The sequence below is a fragment of the Ambystoma mexicanum genome, chromosome 2p (assembly GCF_040938575.1).
Source record: "Ambystoma mexicanum isolate Mex_15411 chromosome 2p, UKY_AmexF1_1, whole genome shotgun sequence".
Classification (NCBI taxonomy): Eukaryota; Metazoa; Chordata; class Amphibia; order Caudata; family Ambystomatidae; genus Ambystoma; species Ambystoma mexicanum.
The window spans coordinates 1,399,593,566-1,399,609,657 of NC_090923.1; the positions used below are offsets into that span (position 1 = coordinate 1,399,593,566).

Consider the following 16,092-nt stretch of genomic DNA (forward strand, 5'->3'; position numbering starts at 1 on the left):
CGCTATACAAATACCTTTAACATAACAAAACATTAACAATACTTGCAGCAAAATATCTACAAACGTATATGCTGCTAAAGGGTGCCCCAGAAACATACACCTATTTCGAAACTTTGTGAATTCATGACACTTCCTAACTCTGATAATTAATTCACAGTGACAAAACTTTTTGTAATGGAGCACCGCTGAATAATTTCTTTCTAGTCGTTTAGTAGGAGTTTGGGACTGTTTGTAAACGTAAAGCTGGCCACTACGAAATTGAAAATGCCCCAAATGCAACACGTCTTGAATGGCTGTGCTCGTCCGCCAAGAAGAAAGCCACTTTGCAATTGCAAAATTTGTGAATCATTTTTAAGCGAGTTCCAAATATTACATCGGGATTACTATACAACTTTATAATAAGAGCGCTCAACAAAATGTATGTGTTTTCAATGTTGAATACAACCACGCCTATTTTAATGAAATTCAAATCAAAACATATATTGTTATTTACGTTTGTGTAGTATAAACCTAGTTTTCACAAATAATTAGAATATTTTGTAGACTGAAACAGTTGTTAACGTGCGGTTTCTGTTGGAAGTTAGTCATTTCAACTCCATTCCAGTATGGCCGCCGCTCTGTCGGCACACCAGTGACAGCACATCGCCCTTGCCCTCCTCAATGTTTATCCTCCTATTCTATGACACTAGGATAATGATGGCGACCTCCTGTGCAGCCGTGCCACTGCTTTGCCGCTTTAGTAGAGGCATACGTGGGGTCCGCCGGCTTTGGGGTGGCTGCTCCCTTTCCGAGCCTGATGGGAAAGACGAGGAGCTTGGGAGGTCTGAGGACATGTGTACTGGTAAGTGGAAAAACGGCATGTGAGTGTCGGAGTATAGTTCTCAAAGGACTGATTTGGGTAATATGCCCTTCACATTTAGTCAATTGGAATTGTTTCGCCACAACAACCCCTACGTTCTGTTCAGTGTATCTCTATTTAAAGGGCAAATTGGAACGGCAAGTAAATTGAGACGACCTACTTTAAAGCAGAGTAACGTTTTCAGTTATCCTATGTTTGACAGTGTTGTTTGCCCTATCTATGTGTGACATTTTTATTATGTGGTTAACATTTAACCTTTAGTAATAATGCATGAAATACGTAGTTCATATAGGAATCCAAGTAAAATTCATGAGAATACAGATGATCTGGTAACGAGGCGTCTTAAAACAAATATTACATTAAATAAATGAGTAAGTTGGCATCTTATAAAAGAGTTCGTATTGATCACATCAGGAGTTCATTATCAAATTAAACTCATTATCAAAAATGTCACATCTAAGCAACAACAAAAAAATCCTCCTCATAAAAACATTCATCTTCAAAAGGACCATTATAAAATTCACCATCAAAATACATCATAGAGATTTATAGAAATTCATCAACTAGGAGATCATTATCCAGTATTGTTGTGTAGGTTCAGAGATTTTATGAAACCAACTTCAGCAATTATAATTGAGGTGGTCCTCCCCACCAAACAGGATTGCCAGAATCGCGTTATGTTAACAATGGAACTTATATGAACAAATCTCTTGAACCAGAGCATTTGAGCACTCTCCAATGATTTGCATACAATTATCTGTTCGGAGGGTATGATGCCATATCTGGCAAGGATTTGTTTAGTGAGCAGCAAGTTCCATCGAAATCATAAAATGATGGCCCTTGTAAGTTTGTCTGGATAGATGCTTAAAAAAGGTGCTAAGATGCCCAACTTCTTGTAATCAATGCATAGAGTCTATGGTTTGCATCCAGTCATTGTTATATAGGGATGCTTTTACTTAAATGGATTGTGCATCAAGTCTTCAAAGGAGCAATTGATAGCCTGTAAGTTAGCAATGCATCTTTCCGACATGGTACAAATCTAGGCACAACCTTGATTCTGTTTAGATCTGCAAACAAGGATCCCTCAGTTGGACATTAACTTTTGAAATACCGATACCACTATCCATTCTACTCTTGCTTGCAGTGAGACGATGGCAAATTCATACCTTACCATCTAGTGGCAGAGAAGCCCGATTCATAGAACCCAGCGCAGAAAAGGCGCAAGCGCGCGCGGCAGGTAGGCGCGTGCGCCATGCGTGCGTCAGCCGTGGCGCAAAGAAACAATTGCGTGGCACGCGTATTCATGGATTTCCCAAGGCATCACTAGCCGTGGCGCGAGGAACATCAAGCAGCGCCAGTAACTCCGCCAACACGCCTCCACGTGCGGTAAAAAGCAAGTAAAATGCCAAACACGGCGCAAGCCCCCGTGCCATCTCTGGACCAGTTTACAGCCCCCCCCCCCCAGCCAAATTGCGTGGAAACTCGGTGTGGACGGGGTACGTGCTGAGTTTCCATGTGATTTTTTTGGGGTGCAGGCGGCATAATCGCGTGAAAAGTCAGTGTGTACCCTGTATACACCCCCAGCCAAATTACATGGAAACCCAGCACGTACCCCATCCACACCCCAGCCAAATCACGTTGAAACTCAGCATCTACCCTGTGCGCACCCTATTTGCTCCAAAACAACATGCAACACCCGCACAAATCCACAGGAAACAGACCACCCCTGACGGGATACCCATACCCCATCACCTGTACCGCCACCCTGCAGGCAGCCCCCACTACATGGGACTCCCCAGCCCCCATCACCCGAGCCTGGAGGCAGCCCCGCCACATGGGACACCCCCATCACCACAGCCCGCAGGCAGCCCTGTCACATGGGACCCCCCAGCCCCATCACCACAGCCCGCAGGCATCCCTCGCCACATGGGACACCCCCAACCCAGCCCCCATCACCCGTGACGCAACCTGCAGGCAGCTCCCTCCAGACTGGACATCATCTGCATGCTGACATAGTGACACACGTTCACTCTGTCGAAGGCATGTTCAGGAACTTGCTTGCTGTGTAGTGACACCACCCTTAGCCTCCTGTCCACAAAATATCCTGCAAACTCCCAAAAAAACCTACACCTGGCCCACAAGCTTCAGTGTCCCAGCTGCTGATCATACGCAATTTCTGACTGCAACCATATCCCAACATACACATCACAAAAGTGTATGTCTAAGTGTGGCCCTGCATGCCATGTGACAAAGTAATATCAACAATCCACATGTATAAATAATCACGCAGTGACAGAATGCTAAGCACCCTCGATTTGCGTCAGATGAAGAGACATTGACCTGGCGTGTCACGGCATGAGCCTCATCACCTGAACAGATAACCCCATAAACACACGAGTGACCATCCCATTTGTGAAGGACATGACATGACATACAACCAAATGACCTGTCATTCTGAATGCACATGTACACAAGTGTCCAAAGTGTCCCGGGAGGGGGATGAGAGGGAAGACAGACACAAGAAACTTTTTAGGGTAGGTGACATTGAGACGGTGCCAGTGCATGGGAAGTGGTGATGGATGAAATGTGGTTGTGGAGGTGCCAGTTCAGCACATGTGAAGGACATCATAACAAATACACCCAAAAAGACAACAAAGAAAGTCTGCCCAGCCAGTGTAAATTCCAAGCCTGAGTGCAGTCATGGGGTGCAAACTGTCGGTAGGTGTCTGCTGGTATACATAAAAACAGTCGAAGGATTGGGCATGTCGGGGAGCCAGAGCAGGTGTGCAAGGGGACCTTTTGCCAAGTTCAGAGGGTAGCGATCTGACCATAGCAGATTCACACAGGACTCCATCTGGGTAGTGGAGTACCAAAAGCACAGAGGAAGACTCAAGTCATGATTGAGTACATGGCAATCATACTGTGCCATATCCACCGATACTGCAGCATTGTTTTGTCCATGTGTAAAACCATACCAATTGAAAAAAGGTATTGCAAAACAAGATGGCCAACTACACGAGAGACCATGAAATAAGCTCAAAGAAATGCTGGTCAAGGGCAAAGCAAGAAATGTGCGTTACACTGCATCAACTAAGTCCTGGCCTAAAATTGAAAAATGTTACACTCCCATCATTCACCCCACCCACCAGCCTCCCAAACACAGTGAGGAATAATACACATTGTGCTGCACATGTGAAAACAAATGCCACTATACCGTGCACACTCAAACTCCACCTTGACACCCATCCACTGGTCATGCACACCAGAATATTCCCCATGCAAATAAATGGATGTCAAACATGACACATGCATGCAAGTGTGCGCACACATGACCAACAATGGTCCCTCAGCAGGGACGCAAAACAGATTAAGGAAGTGTCAAACTTTGAAAAAATAAAATATCAAACATCACAGGAGTAAAATAAATGAAATATATTTAAAAGTAGCATTAACGTCATACATTTAAAAATAAATAAAAAGGTTCATGAACAAAGAAGTCAAACTTAAGAATGTCCAAATAAATCCACTGTACGTAAAAAGAAAAAGATGGAAAAGTCACAAATAAAGTCCATGTCCAAAAATGATTTCCAGAAAACCAATCCAAATGGAAAAAAAAAATAATTCCCCCATGGTGAACACAAAAGTAGGGACAAAAATGAGAACTATCTACAAATGAAAGAGGACCAATATCCCAATTGTACACCAAACCAGGAAATAAAAATCCACAAAAAGACACACAAAAATAACTATGTACAAAAAGCAGAGCACAGTCCAAACACTCCAACAAAAGCACAACATTAAAAGGAAACTTCTACCTAAAGAACTATATACAACGGCAACGGGCTAGACTTCTCCTCACCATGCTCCTTCAATGTCTCGGCCAGGCCATCATCGAACACTGCGTCCAATTCCCATAGGTGGGCCTCCGCTCTCATCTCGAGAGCTTGCAGGGACTCCAACATGCTCGTCTCCCACTCCCTGCAAGTCTCCACGTGGATCTCAGCCTGCCTCTCTGCCCAATGCAGTGAAATCTCTGCCCTGGCCATGGTGAGTCTTGCCTCCCGTGCCCGCTGCCACTCTGCCCCGATCTGCTGCCCCAAGCGCCCCAACACTCAAGACATCCTTTGGGTAAGGTCCACGTTTGCCTCCTGCCTGATGGCCGATACCTGCCTCCCTGCGGTGCCATGCCCCGAGTACTGCTGCCTTCTACTCCGAGCCTGCTGCTGCCGAATAGCCCGGGGCCAGCTCCTTAAGGCCAGCCTCTGGGATGATGACAACCCCCAGGGCTGTCGTGCACGTACCCTGCTCATTGGTGACTGCTCTCCCTCCATTGCCATGGCTCTTGTCGACGGCTGGAACTGCGTGGTGACCACCTCAGATGATCCAACTCTGACTCCCGACTCTGGCAGGGATGTGATCTTCACCTGACTGGCCGCCGGGGTTGGGACAGGTACACAGGGGGCCCTGGTGGTATCTGGGCCGCAAAGAGGCAGGGAGGACGACTGGCATGAAGAAGAGGAAGACGAGGAGGGGGTCGCAGAAGTGGCCAGCCCATGCACCCAATTCGAGACCAGGAAATGTGCTAGCCAGTTCACGAGATGCAAGACCTCTTCGTGATGATCTGCAAGCCCACGATTGGAAGCCTGCACATCATCACGAACGGCGACTGTAAGCCTCATGATACTGGCTAGCAATGGTCCACACTGTCCCGAATGGCGACATCCGTGTGTATTGGTGTTTCAGTTTGTGTGAAAACATCTGCCACCTGCGGACGGGTCCGGCCTGGGTCATGCATACTGGCGCAGTCGCAGTCCCATCGGCAGGAATAGTCACAGGCCCCTCCACAGCGACTTGCACTGCCTCCTGTCCCGGATTCTTGACTGCGCCAGTCACACCCACCTCATCACCTCCGCCGGGCCCCATCGACAGGGCTGATGCGGCCTCCTCCTTCCCCGCCAACCTGGATGCCTCCACACCGTATTTTGCATTGGATTGCCCCTGTGCGACCTCACCCGTCCCTCCCACTGCTGAGGAGTCCATGACCACCTTCGCCCTCTAGGACCTCCCCTCAGCAGCTGTGGCCGTTGTCTCGGACGCAGCATCAGACTCCTCGCTCCCCAAAGATGAAATAACCTGGGAGCGCGACTGGGCCTTGCGTCTATGCCTGGTGGAGGCATCCCGCTGCCTTGCTCCACAGCACCTTCTCCTCCCTCTTCTTCCAACGTCGCTGTGGATCAGGAGACATAGAAAAAAATACATCAGGGTACTGTACATTTGTGCATATGGCACAAAACATATGCACATGAATTGCACTGGCAAAGCCCACAAACATTATCACCCTCCACAACACACTGGTACGTGCCATTAACACACAGGCACATACACGACTGTCCTTCAGAAAAGTCAATCGCATCCTTGGACAAGGGACTGTCAGCACCTACAAATAGTGCATGCCCCTCGCATGCATAATGGGACATACACATGTCATTCACATACATCACCTGACAGTCCTGAGGCAGGGTATGGAGCCATCAAATCAGAGTCCACTCAATGTCAATTAGCCAGCAAGAGTCAAAGCACACATTGAAATGCTCCAGTAACATCCATCCAGGAGTGTTGGCCAGTCACACACTCGCTTCTCAGACACATGCACACCATGCATGTCCATGATGTTTTCGACAGTACCCATGTGTCACACCTCTCACACGGCCACGTCCATACACATGTATGCAACCATGTGCACGTCGTTACATGCTGCAGTGCAGCACACATTGCAACTGAAATACTCTTGATGTCACACATGCTTGAATGGACACACAGGCAGCACTGTATGGGACATGCACACAGACATCCGTACAAGAGGCATGCCTGAAATAGGGTCTTGGTGCACACTCCAACCACACATCAACATGCACATGCACTGTGGAGGACAATACTGACTCCAGACAGAGCTGCAATTCCATGACCTGGGCATGTAGCGCTGGGTAGAACCGCTCCAGGACCTGCATGTTGTCGGTGGTCAAACCTCGTTGTGGGTCCTGGCTCTGTAGTCCTCCCAGCACTTATGGACATGGTGGTAGTCGCGGGGTGCCACCCGCTTCACGTTGATGGCACTCACAATGTCAGGCCAGATCTTCCTCCGTCCTTCCTTGCCGACTTGCGTTGGTCCGTGGAAGAGGGCATCATAATGCAGCAGGACTTGCACCACCAGTATGTCAACTTCCCTGGCTGAGAAGCTGACGGCCCTCTGCCTCGCTGCTGGGGGGTTGCCACTTGACTCAGATGATGGTGGTTCAGACATGGCAACCCCCGAGCCAGGTGTGGGTGGGCAAGGTGGTCCTGTGGCTGGGCTCTGGAGCTATGGTGTGGCACGTCGGGAGTCTTCTGGATCAGCAGAGGTGGCCACAGGTCTGATGGCAGGAGCACTGGCAAAGGCTGTACAGCAGGCACCAAAATTGCAGGCCACGTGGGCAGCAGGCACACACAGTGGGCAGGCAGAAGCAGATGGCTCGTAGGAGGCAGCTCGGGGCACTTGGACGTAGGTAAATTGGCTTGTAGGGAGGAGCGTGGGCCTTCCGTGTTACTCGCGTAGGCAGCCGGAAACAGAGTGACTCTGCACGTGCGGAAAGCACGCATCAGTGTGAAATCAGGGGAAAGGGTATAAGTGCGTAAGTTACGTGAAACGTGCTGAACATTGGGTGTGGCGTCAGGATTGGGATAAAGTAGTGCGTAGGAGACCATCACACGCTTGCGCGAGTTATAGCGGACAAACGTGTGGACTTCATTTCCACGCAATCTCTTCACTACTGCGACCGTGCTAGCCTCTTGTTTTGGTGGGGAATAGCTTCTGCGCACACGCGCCTGTACTTTTGAAGCTGACGGTGAGTTGCGTACGCATTTTTCATTCTGTGAGTGCCCCTGTGTGTCGCGTAACCCATTATTTAACATTACAGTAGCTTACGTGTCCTTCACATATGTATTTTTTTGTGTTGCTGTTTGCCACAGCTTGCTACGTTGCGTTTTTCCTTTACACATGGGCTACCGAGGGGTTGTGTACACGTATTTTTCATTTTTGGGGTGCCTGTGTGTTACGCGGCCCGTTTATTTTTCCCCATGGGATACATTGAGTCTTGCTGGGGCACACTGGTACGTTTAACATCACGTACACTGCCCCCTCACACAAATTGCCCAGGACAATTGATAGCTACACCTCCCATTGCACTAATCCATCAGTGCCATGACTGGGAGGGCAACAAGTGGGAAGGGAAGCAAAGGTGGCCGCGGTGGCCAACGTGCCCACGGTCATGCTGGGAGAGCCATGCCTTCCACCCAACAGGGTCATGGAGATGCAGCTGATGCTGACGTCCCCAGCACCCGGGGTCCTGGGGCTGCATTGCCATCTGCTGTCCACACCAGGCAGGGTGAGGAAGCTGCAGGGGCAGCTGCAGCAACCACCACCCAGGCTCAGGGTCATCCAGTCAGGCCTGTAGTGGTCCCAGCCCAGGCCCGCAGAGACCCAGGGGCGGATGTCCTTGTCTTCAAGGCCAGGGGACGTGCGGACAAAGGTCCAGCCACCAGCACCCAGGGTCCTGGGGCAGCATTGCCATCTGCTGTCCACACCAGGCAGGGTGAGGAAGCTGCAGTGGCAGCTGCAGCAACCGCCACCCAGGCTTGGGGTCACCCAGCCAAGCCTGTAGTGGTCTCGGCCCAGGCCTGCAGAGACCATGGGTTTGATGTCTGTATCTTCAAGGGCAAGAGACATGCGGACAAAGGTCCAGCCACCAGTACCCAGGTACAGATGCCTGCAAGGCTACATACAGTCGCAGCATCAGTGGGTGATGCCAAAGCCCAGTCCACCAGTGCTCCAGCCCCTACTGGCCCAAGTGGTCCCAGCCACTCGGGGTCTTCACGACCTTGCAAAAAGGCAAAGTGCGCAGTAGGCGAACAGGCTCAGTCCCAAGGCACGGCACAGGAGACCCACACGTCGAGGAAGTGAAGCTTTAATGATGAGGAACTCCAGATCCTCATGGACTAAGTGCGGGAACACGAACATGACCTGCTGGTGTGGGCAGGGAGCACACATACGCCTGCCCAGCGTATGGCCCACTGGCAGTACATCGCCGATTGAATGAACGCCTTGAGCAATGAGAGGCACACAGTTTCTGAAGCAGTGGAGCGTTGGAATGACCGGTGCCGAGCCAAATATAAGCTTGGTGTCGTGATGCCTATCCCCGGGGATCCAGACCAAGTCCAGCAACCCCGGAAGCAGGCATCAAATTATTCCAAGCAAGCCCAACAACCCCTGCTAGGGGCTATTTGGGTGCAGTCCTGGTGTCTATGGCGCCAGGCTCATATGGAGAGCCAGTCTTGGCGCCTATGATTAAAACTTACCTGATGCAGACCATGCTGCAAGAGCTCCAAGCCAAAAGAGGCATGGAAGGGACTACTTTACCTAGGGACTATTTTTTTACTTTGGTGGGGCTGGGGAGGAATACTTACCTGGGACTACTTTGGAGGCTATTTAAACCACGCCCAAAGAGCAGCACACGCTTCGCGTTATTCTGCATCCAGCAGCGTAATACTCACCATGCCTGCAAGTCTGCATCCAGTCTTCTGCCACGCTCGCCTTGAGTCTGGAGCTCCTAGAAAAAGGGAGAAAGAAGGAGAAAAGGTTAGAACAAAAGCAATACCTTTTGATCCTTACCTGAATTCCCGATCCACCGCGCCTTCGAACTGGAAGAAAGAAGTTATTTTATGCGCGTCGCCTCGCCTGCTGCAGCGCCGCGCTGAACTCACCGGCCTTCGCAGTATCGTCACATTCCACCGCATCCTTCTGCATGTTCCCGCCGCATTCCGGCACCTAAGGGGAAGACAAGAACAGCAAGGTGAGCCAAGGGAATAAACAGAGGCAATATTAGTTACCCACCCATAGACTTACCTGATTTTACCACCGGGGGTACTATTCCTCTTCACGGGTCGGCGCAGCTTCCACTGCATCCTTGCCGAACCCCGGCCCCTAAGGGGAAACAAAAGGACAGCAAGGTGAAACAAAGAAACAAACGAGGGGAAACCTCCTCACCACAATAGACTTGCCTGATTTTACTGCCGCAGGCATTATTCCCCGAGACTTCATACTTTCTCTCAGCGCCTGAATAAGGGAGAAAGCAACAGGTTGCGTACTGACATTTTATCGAACTGTGTTGGATAATACAAATCCTTACCTGAATATTACCGATTGCCGCGAGGAACTCTTCGGTAGGGTCAAGCTGCAACCTGCAAGGAATCGGACAAGAGTGAAAGTCAGACATTTGAACTCTTACAAACTACATACTTACGGCGTCTTGCTGGAAATCTCAGTCAATACTGTTCTGGAACTCACAAATTCCTTCGAGCCAGTGAAGCAACTGGTTATCTACGCGCCCCTGCGCTCAATGCAGGATGGAGAGCTCATCTTTCCAAACCATCAGGTGAGACTATAAGAGGGGACATCAAAGGTGATCAGTGGGGAGAACAGCGGGAGTGGGGGGGGTTAACGCTCAACTACACGGGTGGTTAATTCCCTTTCTCCATTTGCAGAAGAATATTCCTTACGGCCAAGCAAACTAAGCTAGGTGGGCCAGTCCAGTCCGTCATCTCAGCACTACGCGTCACATTGGTGGAGACAGCAGCTGTCCAGTTCAGATCGACGCCCCTGTGGGAGCCAGGTGAGCGTAACACTCGGTGCCAACTACGCCTCTACTCTGGTGACTGGAGGTGGGTCACCACGAGAGGACGAAGAACTCATTCCACATGAGGAGATCATAAGTAATATGATTGATGTGGAACAGATCGAAGGTGTGGAAGACCTGCCAATTTATGAGGGAATGTCTGGTGATTGGTGATGCGTGTGTGTCCAGGACATGTGTATGTTGCTTGGATGAAGTGTAATGATTGTCAGACAGTTCTGCATGCATTTACATGACTGCCATGGGTGAACCATGTCATGGTGGACTGACACGTGCTTGACCTGCAGACTGCATACGCACGATGTGCTGCACATAGTGACAGACCCCATCACCACACCTGTTTACTCCTTCCATGTCACTCTTCGTCCAGCCTCTCTTGGCCCTCTTCCTGCTCCAACCTGTGATGGCGGATAGCCTGTGACAATCTTGCACTCCACACTCGCCTTCTCTGCACACATCTCTGGCGTCTCTGAGAGGTCACCCTACCAGCTGTACCTTCTCAGGGGTATTCAACCCCCCCTCCCCAGTAGCTCACTGTCTCCAGAGGACTGGTAATTCCTATGGTGGGGTACTGCCACGGCCTCTACCAAGATTTCTGTGCTTATACTCATTTCCCTCTGCAACTCATACAGAACTGGACTGTGGGAATTGTCCTTTTGTCTCGGGCCAGGTATTGTATCTTCCTAGGATTGTGATGATGGCACTGGCTCCCAGTGGCTACGAATGTTCATTTCCAATCCCTGTGCATTGTCCACAAGCCAAAGTTCCTTCAACTCCATCTTCCAAATTCGCTTCCTTCTCGTGGTCTTTGATCATCCCTTTCCTACTCCCTCAGGGTCAGTTGTTTCTCATAGCAATTAGTTGGTGGTTAATGTCTACCTTCGGCTGGGGCCTCCCTCTGGTACAGCCTCCCATCCTCGATGGAACTGGAGGTGAACTTTCTCCGGGTCTGGAGGCACTACTAATGCTTACTCATGTGTTGTGCTTACTCTCCTCCTCTCCCCTGCTGGAGTCCTGGATGACTGAGAGAATGCACTAGTTACCTGCCCACACTCTGATCTCAGACACGACCCTCTGAGCCACCAGTTGAACCCATGCACTGCCTCCCTGCCATCCCCGCACTGGCTGTTTACTGTACCCCTAAAACCCTCTACCAGCAATTGACACCTGATGTCTGCACTTCCACTGCCACCAGCCAGCCGCATTTTCCTTACTGATTATATAGGTGTATTTTATTTGGATGCCGTTCCCATGTACTGCACTGCCCACTCCCACTTCCAACCCCAGGTCTCACCTTCACCATGCCCATTCACTTGCGTGATGTCAATGTGACCTGGCCTCATGGGATCGGTGTGACTGGCTTCACTCTATTCCACCACCCTTGCATCGTAGCACCTTGTGACACGTGTGTGTATTGAGTTTGTGATTTACATGTCATGTTACATCCATTGTACATGGCTCTGGGACAGTAGTCAGAAGTTCCATCTCATGCAGTTTGACAGATCAGGCATGGCTATGCAATGTGGCATCTGTGTATTTGCATCATTGATTTTGGTGACTAAACTATGTCAGTCAGGTGCTCCTGTGTGAAGCAAGTGCTATGCATCATGCGCTACATGTGGTATTTAGCCCTTCCACACATGTCCATGGCTGCTTCCATGCTACCCTTCACTTCCATTGACACTACGTACGTGCAGGAGTTTGCGACATGGCATGTTAATGTGTTGCATGACGACATTGTGATGCCTATGTGTGTGGGCTATGCTATTTACATGGGTCTTCATGTATTTTTATGCCCAGGTACAGGTGATGAGGCACTGGATGCAGAGGAGGAGGTGTAGGAGGAACAGAATACTGAGCCGCGCCCAACCACCAGTGGAGGACGTGGTGTGGTAGCCCATGAAGATCCACTGGTGCTACAGGCCATCCTGGCTCTGACTCAGTCTGAGTCCGCCTCTGAGGAAACCTTTGGAGCTGGTGGTGAAACTGATATGGATTCCTTTGTGCTGTCGGAGGTGATTGCATCGACTGTGGATGCTGCTGTATCTGAAACATCTGAAGGGGGGGACAACCCCTCACAGGACCTGTCAGTGTTGCTACATCCGTCTGTGGTGTTTACGGCTGCAGGGTCATGCTCCACAGTATTAACTCCTGGTCCTGGGCCAGCTGATAAAGGGAGGTATGCAGTCCTGCACCACAGACGGCGCCATCACTTCAAGGGCCAGGTACCCTTGGCCCACACAGGCGTGGGGTCTGTCAACGCGGTGGCCGTGTGTTAACTGGCGATACTGTGCGAGAGCAGTCCATGTATGCTGTTGCATAACGGGCTGTTTCATATGAGATGTTGGTTTAGGGTGGCCTATTCATGATACCCCCAGCAAGACAGTTGCAGCACCAGCAGCAGGCATTGTGGTCCACATGGCGCTCACACAGGCTGAACATGTTGGCCAGCAACAGGAGCCGACGGGCAGAACTGCCCCCCCGGGTCCCTCATGGGCATTTTTTTAACTTGTTTTTTGTTTATTGTGCGTTTATGTGACAGTGTTGTGTTGCTTTGTGTGGCAGCCGAGGGCATCCACTAGATTCCAGCTGGATGGATCCATGCAGGCTTGCCTCGTGTTGGTATGCTCCTTGTTTGTGCATAAGGGTCCAGACGCATATGCCACTCCTGCTTCCCCTTTCCATGGGCTTGCTAGTAGTGCAGCGTGTAAAAGTAACTTACACAGAGGCATTGGGCTTCCATAATATCTATGGGCAATCTCATGTCCGACCTGTGTATACACCCCTAGTGGGATTCATGATTGTTTGTCCAGTGCAGGGTTAGCATCCCTCTTTGTTTGGACATTGAGATCCATACTTTGTTCATGTTCCATCTTCATGTATTAGCTTGACTATCTCCATTATTGTTTGCCTTCCGGCTGTATGCACTTCCTGCCCCCTTTAATTAGCAGAGTCACACAAAAAATAGAACGGTGCCATGTTCAAATTACGACACATTGTGGAACTTGTGCAATTATGATTGGTCACTGTGAGACAGATTCACTCTTGGGTCATGTGTTTCTGGTATGTTGTACTGGCCCATTGATGTTCATGTGTACATTGTTGTTTTGATGTGTGAGAGTGCGTTATTTATAAACGTGTTACGTTGATCGTTGAGCACTTTGTGACAGTAGTGTTATGTTTTGGCCATTTATTTCTCAGTTTTGATATTGCATGCCATGGCATGGTGTGTCAACCAGGTGACATGCAGTGTGGGAGAGTTTAGGTGACATACCAGCATTTAGATGTGTACTTTGGCATGGTGTTGGTGGCATACTCCATCTTCCAGGTGTTCCATTTGTGCACGCCAGATTGAGTTATTTTAAGTTCTAATGGGATGCACACAATGTGGCACTTCCAAGGACACATTCTCAGGGCGGTAAGGTTGGAACAGATGATTGTCCCTTTGTCATCATCGATTGTCACCTGGAATGTGCCAGGGCTGTGTGCACTCCGCAGGGGTTGAATTTTATGTGAAAAATGGTGCCACAAGCTGGGTACGGGCAGCCTCGCCACGTGCTCTTCCCTTCCCATGCGCAGTCGCTGTGCATGTTGTTGGGGATGTGGGGGCACCACCATGACCACCGGTACGCCACGCTGTGTTGCAGCATTGTGCATGGTAATACTGTGTACCATGTGCTGGTGGTGGATATAGTAGCTCACCACCAGAGTGGTCAAGGGAGCGGAAGCGTGACTTTAGCACTCTGAATGTGCGCTCCACTATGGCCCTAGTTGAAATATGGGATGCGTTTTATCTTACCTGGTATGGTGGGGTTCTGTATTGGTGTCATCATGTAGGTGCTCAGAGGGTAGGCACTGCCCCCTGTGGAGGTGAGATGGGTTGTCGGTGGTGCGGTTTTGTCTGTGTGAGACATGCGTGCGTTTGCAGGGCCATTTGTACTCCCCAATGAGCCATGTGTTGCCATGCCTCCCAGCTTCCAGGGCCCGGTGTAGGGGTGACATTCTGAATATGAAACTATCATGGGTGGACCCTGAATAGTTAGCATGTACAGAGGTAATGATTCCCTTGGCATCACATACAACCGGCACGTTGATGGAATGCCAGTGCTTGCGATTGCGATAGATGTGCTCTGTGGATGTAGGGCCACATGGGTGCAATCGATGGCCCCAAGCACTTTAGGGAATTGGGCCACCCCGTAAAAGTCCTGGACCGCGGCCTGCCTTTCTGCGGGTGTTCTGGGCATGTATATGTGCCTGCGGACTGAGGGGTGTGCAGTCAGGATTGCCAACACATAATGTAGGCAGCATGACTGCGTGGGCTGTGAAATGCCCCCGACTATGGCAGTTTTCTGCTGAAATGACCCAGTGGCCAAAAAATGCAGTACATTGAGCCCCTTTTCTAAGGGGCTCAATGCTTGGGAGCACAGGGTAGGTGATGTGAGGTCATCTTCCTACTCCGTGACCAGGTCTAATATGATATGTGGTGGAAACCTATACCTGCCATAGACCTGGCCATCGGGCATCCCAAAAAGGCTGGCCTTGGGTAATAAAATGTGTGCCCTGGCTATCATCCTCCTCCTCCTGTGGTGTCCCACGATTACTGCTGCGAAAAATGGCACATTCATCGTAGCTGTATACGCGCGTTGGTTTTTTGTGTGACCTTTTTATGCATTGTTTTTAGTGTGGGGTGACGCTAAGGCCTGCTTTCGTGTGGCAGACATGTTTCCGGATTTGCGTGTCTTTTCCCGCGCGCCGGTGAGCCCTGTTCGATTCCATGAATACGTATTGTTAGCGCACGTGTCGGCGTTGGGAGTATTTTACTGTGGTACGTCCCACGTAACGCCCACATTTACGCTTGTTGTTCCCCACTCCATGTGTTCCGCCCCCTTTTTAGGTGACTGTGCAAGATGGTATGTGCCTTTTGCTGGGAGTCTCGCACAAGGCGTTCGTGGTGTCGCAGTGACAAGTTGGACCCGCAGGGATTCGGCGCAAGCCTCGGGAAAGCCCTGCGCATTGTGTTCTATGAATTGACAAACGGGCGCTTGCGCACGTATTGCACGCAAGCGCCCCTTTTCCCCGCAATGAAATTCTATGAGTGCCTCAGGCAATTTGTCACACTGATGGGATAGACTTCAATGCAATATAGTAATTTGGGGACAATTTTGCCCTCATGAAATGCAATCGCAGGTTTCAGTGAGAATTTACAATATTTCTGTTCAACCCTTATTAATTGGGAAGATAAAGCATGAACACAATCCCTATACCATTTTTTTTTAAGGTTTCCTATACAGGGCTTTGACTTAATTACAAAACCTTAATAAATCTTTGAAGTTACTTGGATCTTTCAATAATATGTATTGTAGATCTTGCGTTTAGTAAACTGTATTACCTTGGTCTTTTCAGGATTAACCTTCATTGAATGAGCTTCGATATAATTAACAATTGATGTTATGAATCAGTTGAGACCAACTGCGGTGCAGTCAAACAGTAAGAAGTCATCAGCATATG

At 49.7% G+C, this 16,092-nt stretch overlaps 1 protein-coding gene across 3 annotated transcripts in view; it reads left to right on the forward strand.

Moving 5' to 3' along the window:
- The first annotated feature begins 689 nt into the window (after window positions 1-689).
- Window positions 690-16,092, forward strand: part of DHX30 (DExH-box helicase 30) — a 1,582,523-nt gene continuing 1,567,120 nt past the window's right edge. Inside the window, exon 1 of one of the 3 annotated variants that reach the window (XM_069645844.1) lies at window positions 690-841. In XM_069645844.1, the coding sequence (XP_069501945.1) occupies window positions 694-841 (148 nt within the window). In that variant the 5' untranslated portion in view covers window positions 690-693. The remainder of the gene's footprint in view (window positions 842-16,092) is intronic. The other 2 variants (XM_069645845.1, XM_069645846.1) reach the window with 2 other exon arrangements.